A 16,092-nucleotide genomic window follows, 5' to 3' on the forward strand; every position below is an offset into this window, starting at 1 on the left:
GGGAGCAAAGGACGGGAAGCCAAATCGTGGGGCGGAAACGTGAGCTGGGTTGAATTCACCAGGTTAGCCCGGGGAACTTAGATTGAATACTAGTGGCGGAGACGTGAGCTGGGGCTGTGTGACTCGCGGAGGCTGCCGCGCGCAGAGAGAGCGTGCGGGGCACAAGTAGATAGGGAATGCTGGGCTAGTGCGAGACCGCGGAGTGTGCACGCGAAGCCGAGCCGCGCAGAGCCGGGAAGCCGCGCAGATGAGAGAGGCGCGGGCTGAAGCGGCTCAGAGCCGTGAAGCTGCCGCAGGGCGAGGTGCCGAGAAGCAGCCCCAGGGCAGGCGCCGGGAAGCCGCAGGGATAAGAGAAACAGAAGTTTAGAAGTAAAATGAGAGAAATAGGAATGCTGGCAGATAGAAGTAAAATGGGAGAAATAGGAATGCCCGGATAGAGAAATAGGGAAAGGCCTCCCCACAACACAGCAATGAGAGAGCTTGGATTCGGTCTGCCTGATTAGTGAGGCGATGAGCACCTGCAGGCGGCTAGCAGCTTATGCGCCGCAGGTCACCGAAGACAGGCACAAATTAACATCAATAAGGCCTCCCCACAACACCGCAATGAGAAGGCTTGGATTCGGTCTGCCTGATTAGTAAGGCGGTAAGCACCAACAGGCGGCTCGACCAGAGTATGAGCTGCAGGTCACCGAAGACAGGCACGAATTAACATCAATAAGTCTCCCCACAATACCTTGGATTCGGTCTGCCTGATTAGGGCGATAAGCACCAGCAGGCAGCTCGACCAGAGTATGAGCTGCAGGTCACCGAAGATAGGCACGAATCAACACCAATAAGCCTCCCCACAATATGGCAATGAGAAGGCTTGGATTCGGTTTGCCTGATAGGGCTTGTAAGCACCTGCAGGCAGAGCAGAGCATGCGCTGCAGGGCACCGAACTCAGGCACGCATCAGCGCCTAAAAACCTCCTCACAACATGGCGAAGAGAGGACCCGGATTCGGTTTGCCTGATTGATAGGACTTGTAAGCACCTGTGGGCAACTCTAGCAAGCAGAGCAGAGTGTGTGCCGTGGGACACCGAAGACAGGCGCGTATCAACGCCAAAAAAATAAAAAGAAAGGGGGATCTGTGGGGAGCAACCCGGACTGGACTGAGTTACTGGAATTAAGACTTATTCTATGCATCTGCTCTCCCACAATATGGCGCTGGGAGAGGAGGCAACAGCTTCTACCCAGCTGCCTCTCACCAACTTGACAAGCTGCAGGACCTGCTCCTGATTGGAGGAGGGCAGCGTACTCGGCGTGTGGGCAGCCGAGTTAGGATTGGCAGAAGAGGACTATAAAGGAGGAGAGAGACGGCATGCACCAGGAACATCTAAGGGGAACATCTAAGGGGAACACCTGTGCAGCCCCCGAGAGAGCCGGCCGGCGGTGTGCCGCTCCCCCGCGGAAGTGGGGGATGTGGCAGGGGGAACCACCCTTCCACGGAGGTGGAAGGGTCGGTAGCCAACCCGGGAAGAACCAGCAGCAAACCCGGGGAGGGCCGAGCAGACGAAAGAACAGCGCAGGGTCCTGTGTCGTTCCTCCACAAAGAGGGGGAGCGACATATGCACTGTTCCAAAGTCCTCGTATATGCAGTTGAAAAAAGAAAAAAGAAAAGGACTCTCCTGTTAAGGAGCCTTCACCCATCTTAAATGTCCTCTTCCCCAATATTGAAATATTATCCATCCTTAAGATACAGCAGAAATCCTATTTCTGTGAAGACTGTAGTGACTCCCCTGGCCCAATATACTCTTTTTTCTTAACTCCCCATAGTTTCTTTCTTTCCCTCTCTCTCTCTCTCTCTTTTTTTTTAATGACACTTAGCACATTCTCCCTTAGAAGCAAGGTTGTCATCTTGGAACTGCACCTATGGAATGCATGAAATCTGTTCTCTTTATAGTAATACAAATAAATAAATTAAAAAAGATTTGTGAAGGGTCAGCACTGTGGCTTAGCGGGTAAAGCCGCCCCCTGCAGTGCCGGCATCCCTTATGGGCATCAGTTCAAGTCCCCGCTGCTCCACTTCCGATCCAGCTCTCTGCTATGGCCTGGAAAAGCAGAAGATGAAACAAGTCCTTGGGTCCCAACACTTGCATGGGAGACCCAGAAGAAGCTCCTGGCTCCTGGCTTCGGATCGGCATAGCTTAGGCCATTGCGGCCAATTGAGGAGTGAACCCGCGGATGGAAGACCTCTCCCTCTCTCTCTGCCTCTCCTACTCTTTCTATGTATCACTGACTTTCAAATAAATAAATAAATCTTTAAAAAAAAAAAAGATTTTATGAGCAATTTAAAAACAAGTCTGCATCTTTTAAAAGTATCCATAATTCTGAGCACAGTTCTTGATTCACAATAAAATATTTGTTTTATGTGTGAATAAGCAAATAAACCTTGGATCAAAAGTTAAGGGTCTGTGATAAGCATTTACCTGTTCTTAGTATTCTTTTCCTGAGTTCCAGTGTGTAATGTTTAGGCATTATTGACCTTGATGCAACTATTGTCATCTAATCATTGAAAATTCTGTAACATTTACATGTTGTAATTGTATATTTGGGAAAATTTTACATGCTATGTAATCATAAAATTTAATATGATCCAAGGGAATCTGTTCATTTAGTTTAGATCCAACACTAATTATTCTAACATGGACAGGTTTACTTTAACACTGTGTTCTTTCCCTTTCCTAGGAAAAGTACAATAATAATAACCTGTGTATAGCACTTTCACCTGTCAATGGTTTATAGAAGTTATTTTAGTCTCTAAGCAGACCTGTGGAATATATAGGATAGGTACTATCTCTGTTTTAAATTTGTTGAGACTAAAGGACAAAGGAGTTATATAATTTACATGGAGTCATACAATCAATTAAATTTTTAGATGTAGGCTTAATCTATCTTATGGCATGAAAATTGTATATTTTTCATTACTTGAAATAATTATATGCATTTTATTTCCATAGTGAAAGAAATGATGTCTTAAGAGAAGCTGAAATTTTACACAAAGCTAGATTTAGTTACATTCTTCCAATTTTGGGAATTTGCAATGAGCCCGAGTTTTTGGGAATAGTTACTGAATACATGCCAAATGGATCATTAAATGAGCTCCTACATAGGGTAAGTACTCTATAATTGCTGTTATGACCATTTTCATTATGCAAACTATATAGTACTTTGGTCTTATATTCAATCAGATTATTTGGGGGTATATAAATGAATCAAAGAAAGAATAAAAAACAGCTGCAGTAGTAAAATTCCACCTTTTGTGGCTTCTTTTGTTTCTTTAAAACTGTGGAGTCAAGCCTTATTCTAAAGGACTTAGATTTCTTAGGTTATTGTTCCTGACATTTATACTGAATTCCAGTGTCCCTATGCATATATATACAGGTAAGAATGGGAACTAGAAAAGATAAACTCTGTATACTATATAATCTGTTGGTTATGCCATATTACATTTTGTGTTAATGGAAATTTAGGATTCAGATGTTACTAATACAAGTTCATAAAGTTCTGAATTAACAAGGCAATCAGTAATCTGGGTTCCAGATACATTAGCTTTTCTTCTAAAGGGCAGCAGTATCAGCGATTTTTGCTGTTTTTCTCAAGGTACCAGTTACTCATTCTCAAAATATATGTATTTTTTACTGTTTGCTTGACATTACATAATTAATATCTGCAATCAATTGTTTCTGTTGAGAAATCTTTTTAAAATGCTTGGCCCATGTTCTGAGGGTTAGTTTAGGTAAAATTGAGTAATAAAATCTGTAAAACTCCAAGTACTGGACACTCCCCAATTATAATAATCACAGTGCTCTGTAAGTGACCAAGGGAAAGTGGTGCCACTGTCAGCCACTCATGGAGTCAACTTCCTCTTTGTTTCAGAATACATCGCATTCTATTCATGACTTGTGACCATCTGAAACAAAGATGGAGTGAAGTAACTGGTGTCGATCTGTAAGGTTTGTGTAACCACAGTAGTCAAGATGCAAATATTAATAAAGCAAGCTTTTTAAAAAATCTTTGAGAACTGGATATAATTAGAAATTCTAATGTTTTATTCCCACACCCCAGTATATACTCTGGGATTCAAAATTGGATCCCACTGGAAATTCTTTACCCTTCTCCAAGAGGATATAAACTCCTAGAAGGAATCATAATATATAGAGTGAGCATTCCTCCAACTTGTCTCTATGATCAGAAGCCTCCATGTAATACTATGCTGCAGAGATGCCTGGGTCTTCCTTTAAACAGCATAATCTTCAGAAAACCTTTTCTGCAAATTAGAAGATTCAGTTATTCTAGGGGACTGGGTTTTGTGTACACCAAAGGAAGTTATGTTTCACATTAGTGTTTTGAGATTCTGTTGGTTTGTTGCATTACACTATTTAGGGTGGGATTATCTTGAAGCTCCCTCTTCAACATCACAAAAGATCACTGAAAACAAGGCAAAGTACAATATAAATAATTTTGAGTCACTCCCCTTGCCAGGTTGGTCACTGAACTGTCAGCAGACCAATTTGAAGAAAAGTTTTCTTTTCAATAGCAGCATGCTTTTTCATAGCATTTAGAAAAATGTGCCCAGGAGCATGGTGTTTTATGACTCATTATCGCTTTTCAGAAATTGTCCAACTTTTTGGGATGTTGTCATTCTCCTGGGAAGCTACGTTAATTTTAGTGTTAAAGAACATTTATTTTCGGAAAGCTCAGCTGGAAATCAGTTATAAGTAGGAGGAAATATAAGACATTATGTTTTAAATGTGTCTGTATTATATTGTCTTACAAACAAAAATTATTTTTGTCTCCATAAAAATAAAACTTAAAAGGTAACTTTTCAAGCTAGAATTCAGGTAAATTAAATGTATGATTAAAAGATGAAATGTCAGTATGTCGGTAATATACAGTAATTATAATAACAAAGTGTTTATACTTAATTTTTAGAAAAATTAAAGTATAAGTTTTGAATGAATGCTATGGTATATACTATAACTATTTTGTATAAATTGTGTGAGTGGGGGGTGCACACCCTTAGTTGATTAAGCCCTAGAATGGGGAGATGGCTGTGAATCTAGGCACATTTCTGGCTATAAGTCAGAGTTATTTCAGCTGAACAAAGAAGACCCTCTACCACATACTTGCATGACAAAATACAAGGAAATATCGACAGAACAGTTATTATTATTTTCTCTAAAATGCGAGGAGAGTAAGATGCAAGAATTTTAATATCAAATTGATGCTATGTTATAAAAATTAGTGTCTGTTTTGACCTCATTTTATACTATTTTGTTTCATGGAATGTTTAATTTTCTAAATATATAATCCCGTGACACTAATTTTTATTTTTTTCTTTTCATTATATAAAGAAAACTGAATATCCTGATGTTGCTTGGCCATTGAGGTTTCGCATCCTGCACGAAATTGCGCTTGGTGTCAATTACCTGCACAATATGAATCCTCCTCTACTTCATCACGACTTGAAGACTCAAAATATCTTGTTGGATAATGAATTTCATGTTAAGGTAATTGCTTTTTGTAAAAAAAAAAAAAAAAAAGTTTATCCGTATCCTTGTACTTAATAGTTTTAAAAAGACTTTTTTAGTTATTTCTTCCACTTAGCCAATTTAATATCATTCCTTTTCTACATCCCCTTATTCCTAACTTCAGTCCCCCTTCTTCCTAGCCCTTAGTTATTCCTAAAATACAGAGATAGATAGATTTATGGTATAAAATACAAAGACATTTTGTTTCTTTTTTTAATTTTTTTTCTTTTGAATGTATTATGGATTTACAAGAAATTTCAGGTAATACAGAGATCCCATGTCCCCTTCACTCAGTTTCTCCTGATTATATCATATATCATTTTAATATAATTTCAAGACCAAGAAATTTATATTAGTGCAGTGCATTTATATAGTTTTCTGTCACTTTATCCCGTGAACATTTTGTGTATCCACTCCAGCAGTCAAGATAGCACTATGCTGTCACTGCAAAGATACTGCTCGTGTTACACCCATCTCTTCCATTCCACTATCCCTGATAAACACTGTTTTCTGTCTCTCTGGTTTAGTAATTTTGAGTATGCCATTTAAGTGGAATCATGTGATTTTTTTTTTTTTTTAGGTTCTGTTTCCACAGCATAATACCCTTAATATCCATCCAAGTTTTTATATCTATCAGTAGTTGTTGTTTGTTGTTGTTGCTAACTGGTTCTATGGTATTGATAAACTGCAGTTATTTAACCATTTACCTATTGAGGGACATTTTGGTTCTTTCCAGTTTTCAGCAATTCAGTAAAACTTCTATGAACAGTCCTGTACAGATTGATGAGTGAATATAAATATTTCTCAGGGATAAATTCCCCAAGAATATAACTACTGAGTCATATGGAGATGGTAGGTTTAGGTTTTTAAAAGAAACTATCAAGTACTTTCCAGAATGTCTATATCATTTTATGCTCCACCAGCAATGTATGTGAGATCTAGCTTTTTCACAGCTTCACCAGCATTTGGTATTTACCACTGTTCTTAATTAGCTTTTCTAATATGTATACAGTAATATCTCACAATGATCTTAATTTCAGTTTTCCTAATGGCTAATAATATTAAACACCTTTTCATGTGCTTATTTGCCATCTTTATATCCTTCTCAGTGAAAAATCTGTTCATTTCTGAAGGCTTTCTAATTGGATTCTTTGGGGTTTTTTTTTTTCACTTTCCACTTAGAATCTAAACATCAGTTGTACATGAGATAAGTGGTTTGCAAATGTTTCCTCCCAATCTATAGTTCATCTTTTATTTCATTTCTTTTAACATGACCTTTAACAGAACAAAAGTTTTAATTTTGATAAAATCAAATTTATTTATATTTTTCTTTTATGCTTTCGTTATCATGTCTAAGCAATCTTCACCAAGCTGTAGGTATTTGCGATTTTCTTCTGTGTTACCTTCTAAAGCAGGGATGGGGAACCTTTTTTATGCCAAAGGCCATTTGGGTATTTATAACATCATTTGTAGGCTTTCCTTAAAAAATTATCAGCTTTGGGGCCGGTGCTCTGGCACAGCAGTTTAAAGCCCTGGCCTGAAGCACCGGCATCCCATATGGGCACTGGTTCTAGTCCTGGATGCTCCTCTTCCAATCCAGCTTCCTGCTATGGCCTGAGAAAGCAGTAGAAGATGGCCCAGTCCTTGGGGCCCTGCACTCATGTGGGAGACCCAGAAGAAGCTCCTGGCTCCTGGTTTCGGATCAGCACAGCCCCGGCCATTGCGTCCATCTGGGGAGTGAACCAGCAGATGGAAGTCCTCTCTCTGTAACTCTGTCTTTCAAATAAATAAAATAAATCTTTAAAAAAAATTATCAGCTTGGCCGGCACCATGGCTCACTGGGGGGGGGCTGATCCTCCACCTGCGGCGCTGGCACACCAGATTCTAGTCCCGGTCGGGGCGCCGGATTCTGTCCTGGTTGCTCCTCTTCCAGTCCAGCTCTCTGCTGTGGCCCGGGAGTGCAGTGGAGGATGGCCCAGGTCCTTGAGCCCTGCACCCGCATGGGAGACCCGGAGGAGGCACCTGGCTCCTGGCTTTGGATTGGCACAGTGTGCCAGTCCCAGCGCACCAGCCGTAATGGCCACTTGGGGGGTGAACCAACGGAAAAAGGAAGACCTTTCTCTCTGTCTCTTGTCTCTCTCTCTCTCTCTCTCACTCTCACTGTCTAACTCTGCCTGTCAAAAAAAATTATCAGCTTAAAAAATATCCTGCTATAAATTTATTGAATTTTGTGTACTACCTATGGTTGCCTTCGGAAGGCCAGACCAAATGATTTCACAGAGTGACAGAGAGAGTGCGAGACAGAGAACTCCCAACTGCTGGATCACTCCCCAAATGGCTATAACAAACAGCTGTAGGCTAGGCTGAAACCAGAAGTGAAGAACTCCATCCTGGTATCTTACATATGTGGCAGGGTGACAGAGGGCCAAGTAATTTGGGCCATGCTGCACTGCTTTCCCAGGTGCGTTAGCAGGGAGCTGTATCGGAAGTGGAGCAACCAAGTCTCTATCCAGCACTCTGATATGGAATGCCAGCATCTTAAGTGACAGCTTCACCCACTGTGTCACAATGTCAGCCCCTAATTATTTTCAGACAGGGTTTAAGGATAGTCTCCTACTAGTTTATAGATTTGCAAAACCAATGTTGTTTTTCCCTTTTTAAAGATTAGACTGGTGACCCTTGTGGTGCAGTGAATTAAGCTACCACCTGCAATGCCAGCATCCCATTTGAGCACTGCTTCAAGTCCTGGCTACTCCGCTGTCTGACCCACTTCCCTGCTAATGTGCCTGGGAAAAGCAGTGAAAGATGGCCCAAGTACTTGGACCCCTGTCACCCATATGGGAAACCCTGATGGAGTTCCTGGCTCCTGGCTTCAGTCTGGACCAGCTCTGGCCGTGGAGGCCATTTGAGGAGTAAACCAGCAGATGGAAGATCTCTTTCTCTTTCTCTTGCTCCCTCTCTCTCTCTCTGTAATTCTGATTTTCAAATAAATAAAATTAATCATTCTTCAAAAAAACAGAAATTTCAGATACTTAAAAAAACAATTAGACTGACATTAACTTTTTTGATATCCAGTAGTACCTCTCCATTCTGTCCCATAAGAGAAAACTACTAACATAGTGTAGGTATTTGCACATTCTCTCAATAATTTCAGATGTAAGGTACTTGTACTCTGTGTGCCTTTCAGACTCCCTGAACTTTATTTCCTTCATCTCAACAGAGAAACTATTCTTGGTAGAGTAAACAGAAGTATAATAATAATAGTCCATGACCCTCTACTTTCTTCTTCATTGATCAGTAGGGGACCCTTGGTCTTTCTTCGCTATGAGTAAGATATAAAATGGTCTTGATTTTGTGTATTTTTTGTAATTTTCATTTAGCACATACAGAACTGTGACTTTTCTGATGCTATTCTTTTAAATTAGTATCATCCTTTTGTAGGCATATTTCATGACTTTGCTGTATACTTTCTAGTGTCCTTTGAAAGTCAAAGTTCATCAGCAACTCATGAAAAAGTAATACTTACTTGATCTACGTATCAGCTTGGTGTAGGACATTTTACTTCTGAAGTTCACACAAATCTATAAAAATAAAATAGAAATAACTTGAAATTCACATCATACTGCAGTTTTTTGAAGTAAGTTTTCTTACTGGAAAGCTAACCAGAAGCTTAGTATCTATAAGAAAAATATGTACTGCCTATTAAGATCAATTGAGACATTTCTAAACCTTTTAAAAATACACTTAGGTGGCCATTTAAGTTTAATATTAAAAGACTGTTTAATGATAACAGTGCATCATAAAACCTTCATAAAGAAAGGAGAATGTTTTGTGGACCATTTTTTTTTTTTTTAAGATTTATTTATTTACTTGAAAGGCAGAGTTAGAGAGAGGCAGAGAAAGAGAGGTCTTCCATCAGCTGGGTCATTCCCCCAAATGGCTGCATCTTCCCCAGCTGGGCCCATCTGAAGCCAGGAGCCAGGAGATTCTTCTAGGTTTCCCATGCAGGTGCAGGGTTCCAAGCACGTGGGCCATCTTCTACTGCTTTCCCAGGCCATAAGCAGAGAGCTGGATTGAAAGACGAGCAGCCGGGACTTGAGGCAGTGCCCCATAATGGATGCCAGTACCTCAGGCAGTGGCTTTACCCACTACCCCACAGTGTCAGCCCCATGGACCATTTGTGTGTGTGTGTGTGTGTGTGTGCGCATGATGGTTTTAAGTTGTTTTTAAAATCAGTATTTTTTTAATGGAAACTTGACCAAAAATATGTTACAAAATTTTGACCCATGAAAACAAAGTTTAGTGAGAAAAAAAAAATGAACTTAGAGCTGGAATTGTAGTGCAGGGTGTTAAGCCACAGCTTACAATGCTGGCATCCTATATCAGAGCACCTGCTAGAGCCTCAGCTGCTCTGCTTCCAATCCAGCTCCCTGCTAACATTCCTAGGAAAGCAGTGGAAGACAGCACAAATGCTTGGGCCCCTGCCACCTATATGAGATTCCTAGATGGAGTTCTTGACTCCTGGCTTTGGCAACCATTTAGGGAGTAAACCAGCGCATGGAATATTCTCTCTCATTCTCTCCCTGTCCCTCTCTCTTTCTCAGAACCCTCTCCCTTTATCCCTCAATCCCTCTGTAACTCTGCCTTTCAAATAAATCTTTTTTAAAAATGCAGTTAACTTCTTTATTTTTTGTCAATCAAATGTCTGTTGGTCCACCTTAGATACAGATGAACCAGTGACAGGCTTCTTGAGAAGGGAATATTTATGTGTACCCTATCTGCTTTCTCTGCTCTTCTGTAGGTCTTATGTGAAAACAGAATACAGATGGTCCGACTTAACCATAGTTCAGCTTAAGGCTTTTTTGACTATATGACAGTAAAAATATAGGATGTAAATAATAGAAATACAGTGTGCTGGATGGAGCTCTTTACACTATGTTGACTTCTAAAGTATGCATTACAAAAGTCTAAGCAACTAAAGTAGCTTTCAAGATTTCCCATATTCCTGTATCCATTAAATATCATTTGTATTCTTTCATCTTTTCAGTTTTAAAAATAGGCAGCTTTTAAATATTTACGGATTGTATAAAGCAGAGCAAGATTTACAAGTAAAGTAAAACTAAAAGACATCAGAAGATTGTTATGACAATTCTTTAGCTGTCTGTTGTTTTGGACATAATATGCTTTATATGCTGACTATAATATACCATTCTTTTAGTGGTAAGCATAAATCGTATAATAATGACATTTATTATTACTGAAATTTTGCTTATTTCAAAACTTAAAAATGCTCCTTCCAAGGCATTATAAATAAAACCATATATAAACCTGAGTTGTAAGGAATACTCAGTGACAATTAGTAGATTTAGCAGTTCTGTGCAGTGAGTGAATTTCAAAAGCACATGCTATCAAGCTATTTACCATAAAAATAAAGTGTTCAATGTATACACTTGCACCAAACTGAAGGGAAAAATCACTAGTCTTTTGACACTTGTAATATTCTGTTAAACCTCAAGTCAGTATGTATTCCTTCTGGAGTTCTTGAGTTCACTGCTGTGGAACTTAATTTTATTTTTAAAAAAACAGGTTAGAGTCCGGCACCGCAGCTCCATAGGCTAATCCTCTGCGGCATCGGCACATCGGGTTCTAGTCCTGGTCGGGGCGCCGGATTCTGTCCCAGTTGCCCCTCTGCCAGGCCAGCTCTCTGCTATGACCCAGGAGTGCAGTGGAGGATGGCCCAAGTGCTTGGGCCCTGTACCCACATGGGAGACCAGGAGAAGCACCTAGCTCCTGGCTTCTGATCAGTGTGATGCCGGCTGCGGCGGCCATTGAAGGGTGAACCAACGGCAAAGGAAGACCTTTGTCTCTGTCTCCCTCTCTCTCACTGTCCACTCTGCCTGTCAAAAAAAAAAATTAAAAAAAAAAAAACAGGTTAGAAAATATAGAAATAAAATATTTATATAACGTTTCCTTTGATCTAACACCTGAATGCAATGGATATACACAAAGACATTCAATTCATTGACTTTTTAAAGAGAAAAATTTTAAATTCAATTATTTACTATTTTTCCCATACAGATTGCAGATTTTGGTTTATCCAAATGGCGAATGATGTCCCTTTCACAGTCACGAAATAGTAAATCTGCACCAGAAGGAGGCACAATTATCTATATGCCACCTGAAAACTATGAACCTGGACAGAAATCAAGGGCCAGTGTCAAGCACGACATATATAGGTACAGTGTATTCCTTTGTTCAGAGTTAATTTAAAATACAAGATTAGTCAACCAGGATTTTGCAGCTCTCATAACTCTGCTGAAAAAATAACAGAGGCCACAGTGTTTAGTATTACTCAATTTAAAAATGCCTTGCTTAAGCAACTTTTATATTCTTTAAAAGATTTTAAAGTACATCTTTTTGTCCTATTTGTTGTATGTAACTTGGGAGAAATAGTTGTTCTTAACATTTTACTTTTAAGTTTCCCATCCTGTTCTACCATTTATTGTCTGATATCTAGACTTTTTTTTTTACAAAAATAAACAAATCCTTAAACCAACTGAGATTTTTGTTTTAAAAATCCCTAATGTTTGCATATGTCATATGTGTTTATTAAGATCATGTTTTCATGTTTAACATACAGATTACTTACAACCTTATAATAAGTATAAAACAGTAATGAGTATAATACATTATTCTTGATATTGGATATTTGACCAGAGGAAAGGAAGGTGATAATTTATAATTCACAGAATTAGGGAGTGGCACCAATCATTCATTTCATGTAAAACTGTACTTGTTTCTTTTAACATGCATAATTAATGTAAACCAGAATTAATAGCATATACTATGAACACATTTTATAACCTTTTAAAGTATTTTTGCTATATTTAATAAATAATCGATAAAAATTAAGGTGCATTTAACAATAAATGCTATTTCTCTACCAGAGAATTACATATTTAAATTGTGTATCCCTTTCTCCAAATGATTTAATTTTTATTACTTCTCATTAAATCCAGTACCAACTAACTAGTTTTAGTAGCTATGCTAAGGCACTTAGAGCAAGTGTCTTTTACATTCACATTACTGTATGAATAAAAGTTCTTTTGTATTTTCTATTCTCTGATATCTTTAGTTCATTTTGAATGATGTACTGTGACGATATAGGAGGGTAATTTATATCTTCTAAGGTAAAAATCATACTGTAACCAATAATTTTTGAAAGCGGGGTTGATTCTATAAACAAAGATCTATTTAAATCTGCTTATCATTGATTTTGTGAAGTATGCCTTTATACTCTACTCCTGTATTCCACAGCAGGGAAAATGAGGAAATATTACTCCTTGATTTGGTTGAGAATTCCCTGTGTAACCCTTACTCTCCCTCTAGGATTATGTGTTGGTTGGTAACTAGTCAATTCCAAGTGTCCCTATTGAATGCATTGTTAATTTGGGGATGCAGAAAAATTTCTATATCCTATTTAATCATTTATCCCAAATACAAACTTTGTGTGACTAAACCAGGTGATTTAAAACTGATGTTAATTGTAGGCAGAATGTTACTACCTGAAGGCAGAGAGTACTCAAACCAGGAAAAAAAGTCGTTAGAATGGGACCACATGAGACAGTGTTTTTATTGCTCTTTATTTTGTGCGAAAAATAGGATCACATAATTAAAGAGCATAGCTTATCTGAGTATTCAAGAATGAGTTACCCTTCTAAGGATATCCTTGCATGTAATTTCACAGTTTTATTACCGTGATTTTCTAAAAAAAATGTTTTTGAAAGACAGTGATCCCATTCACTAGCTCCATCTCCAGATGCCTGCATTAGCCAGGACGTGACCAGGCCAAGGCCAGGAGCTGGGAAATCAATCCAGGTTTCACACATGGGTGAGAGGAACTCTATCTATCAGATCCATTGCCACTGTGCCTAGGGTCTGCATTGGCAGGAAGCTGAAGATAGAAACCAGACCTGGGTACCAGTACCTCAACCATGATTTTAACTCTGAGGCCAGATGCCCTCCCCTAATTTTTCAAATTAATATTAATTTCCTTTCCAAACAAAACTGTCTTGACCATTCATCATCTTGGTTTTATGTGGTAATTCTTTAAGCAGCATTTGACTACCTTGTCATTTTCAAAAATGGTATCTTGACAGTTAGCTTTTAAAATTAGTTACTATTTTAGGTTATTATGCAGAGTTCATATATAATGTATAAAATTCATAATGTATGTAATTTTTGTTTTTATCTTAAACAGCTATGCAATTATCACATGGGAGGTGTTATCCAGAAAACAGCCTTTTGAAGGTAAGAATACTTTGACTTCCTTATTTTTAATAACAACATTTTGGCAGGCTGCACTCAGAACTATCCAACATTCATCTTATTTTAAATGTATCTGTCATTCATTTGTGCAAACTAACAGCATGAAAACAAACATTTTTCAATGACGAATCTATCATTTACAGCAAAGTGTACCAGATTAAGGGTCAGGAAGAATCTAGAATCTTTTTTTATTTTTTTAAAGATTCATTTATTTACTTGAAAGTTGGGAATAACAGAGTGGGAGAGGCAGACAGAGAAAGGTCTTCCATTTGCTGGTTTTACCTCCTGGCTGGGCCAGGCCAGAGCCAGGATCTTCATTTAGGTCTCTCACATTAGTGGCAGGGCCCCAAACACTTGAGCCATCTTTCTCTATTTTTCCCAGGCCATTAGCAGGGAACTGGATCCGAAGTAGAGCAGCTGGGACTCAAACCAGCACCCACATTGGATGTGAGCATTGCAGGTAGCAGCTTTATCCACTATATCACCATGCCAGTCCCAAAAATATAGTTTCCTTATTCTTGTTCTGACAGTAATTAAGTCTATGATAAAGTCACTGAATTTCTAGAATCCTCATTTTCCTCATCGACAAAACAAGTATTGAATTACTATTTGCAAGATCCATTCCAGCTTTAAAACTATATGAATACTTAATACTTAACTTTTTTTTAAAGATTTTATTTATTTATTTATTTGACAGGTAGAGTTACAGACAGTGAGATAGAGAAACAGAGATAAAAGCCTTCTTTCCGTTGGTTCACTCCCCAAATGGCCGCAACGGCCGGAGCTGTGCCAATCCGAAGCCAGGAGCCAGGTGCTTCTTCCTGGTCTGTCATACGGGTACAGGGGCCCAAGGACCCAGGCCATCCTCTGCTGCTTTCCCAGGCCACAGCAGAGAGCTGGATTGGAAGAGGAGCAGCTGGGACTAGAACCAGCGCCCATATTGGATGCCGGCAACAAAGGCAGAGGATTAACTTAGTGTGCCCCGGCACCCATTCCAGTACTTAACTATTTTATACAGAACAGTAAACAATGAAGAATAATCTGTCTTTTTCATTCCCTAATAATATTGTTTATTTCTTTATTTTGAGATTTGTATAAGGTCATATTGCTCAAATGTAACAACCTCAAAATCTCAGTAGCTTACAAAGTAAACTCTTTTTTTAACTTTTATTTAATAAATATATTTTCAAAGTACAACTTTTGGATTATAGCGGCTTTTTCCCCCCATAAACTCCCTCCGACGCACAACCATCCCATCTCCCACCCCATTCACTTCAAGATTCATTTTCAATTATCTTTATATAGAGAAGATCAATTTAGTAAAAATTTCTTTTTTTTTTTTTTTTTTTTTTTTTTTTTTCACAGGCAGAGTTAGACAATGAGAGAGAGACAGAGAGAAAGGTCTTCCTTCCATTGGTTCACCACCCAATGGCTGCTATGGCCGGCGTGCTGCACGGATCCAAAGCCAGGAGCCAGGTGCTTTCCTCCTGGTCTCCCATGTGGGTGCAGGGCCCAAGCACTTGGGCTATCCTCCACTGCCTTCCTGGGCCACAGCAGAGAGCTGTACTGGAAGAGGGGCAACTGGGACTAGTACCCAGCGCCCCAGCCAGGACTAGAACCCGGTGTGCCAGCACCACAGGCAGAGGATTAGCCTAGTGAGCCACGGCGCTGGCCATAAAAGTAAAGATTTCAACAGTTTGCACCCACACCGAAACACAAAGTATAAAGTACTGTTTGAGTACCAGTTATACCGTTAATTCACATAGTACAACACATTAAGGACAGAGATCCTAAATGGGGAGTAAATGCACAGTGACTCCTTTCGTTGATTTAACAATTGACACTCTTACTTATGATGTAATCACTTGAGGCTCTAGTCATGAGCTGCCAAGGCTATGGAAGCCTCTTGAGTTTGCCAACTCTGATCTTATTTAGACAAGGCCATAGTGAAAGTGGAAGTTCTCTCCTCCCTTCAGAGAAAGGTACCTCCTTCTTTGATGGCCCCTTCTTTCCACTGGGATCTCACTCACAGAGATCTTTCATTTAGGTTTTTCTTTTTTTGTTTTTGTTTGTTTTTTGCCACAGTGTCTTGGCTTTCCATGCCTGAAATACTCTCATAGGCTTTTTAACCAGATCCACATGCCTTAAGGGCTGATTATGAGGCCAGAGTGCTGTTTAGGACATCTGCCATT

The 16,092-nt window shown here is 39.2% G+C and overlaps 1 protein-coding gene across 3 annotated transcripts in view; it reads left to right on the forward strand.

The window, feature by feature from the left end:
- RIPK2 (receptor interacting serine/threonine kinase 2) overlaps positions 1-16,092 on the forward strand; it is a 34,761-nt gene that overhangs the window by 6,207 nt on the left and 12,462 nt on the right. For 2 of the 3 annotated variants that reach the window (XR_016235792.1, XM_008255713.5), the window contains exons 2-5: positions 2,999-3,152; positions 5,396-5,551; positions 11,651-11,808; positions 13,833-13,882. Coding sequence is in view for 2 of the 3 variants with exons in the window: in XM_008255713.5 (XP_008253935.1) it covers positions 2,999-3,152; positions 5,396-5,551; positions 11,651-11,808; positions 13,833-13,882 (518 nt within the window). In the remaining variant the exon portion in view is untranslated. Of the gene's footprint in view, positions 1-2,998; positions 3,153-3,917; positions 3,995-5,395; positions 5,552-11,650; positions 11,809-13,832; positions 13,883-16,092 lie in introns of all 3 variants that reach the window. The other variant, XM_070075849.2, reaches the window with a different exon arrangement.

This window comes from Oryctolagus cuniculus, chromosome 6, assembly GCF_051225735.1.
Source record: "Oryctolagus cuniculus isolate XC-2025 breed Fujian yellow rabbit chromosome 6, ASM5122573v1, whole genome shotgun sequence".
NCBI lineage: Eukaryota > Metazoa > Chordata > Mammalia > Lagomorpha > Leporidae > Oryctolagus > Oryctolagus cuniculus.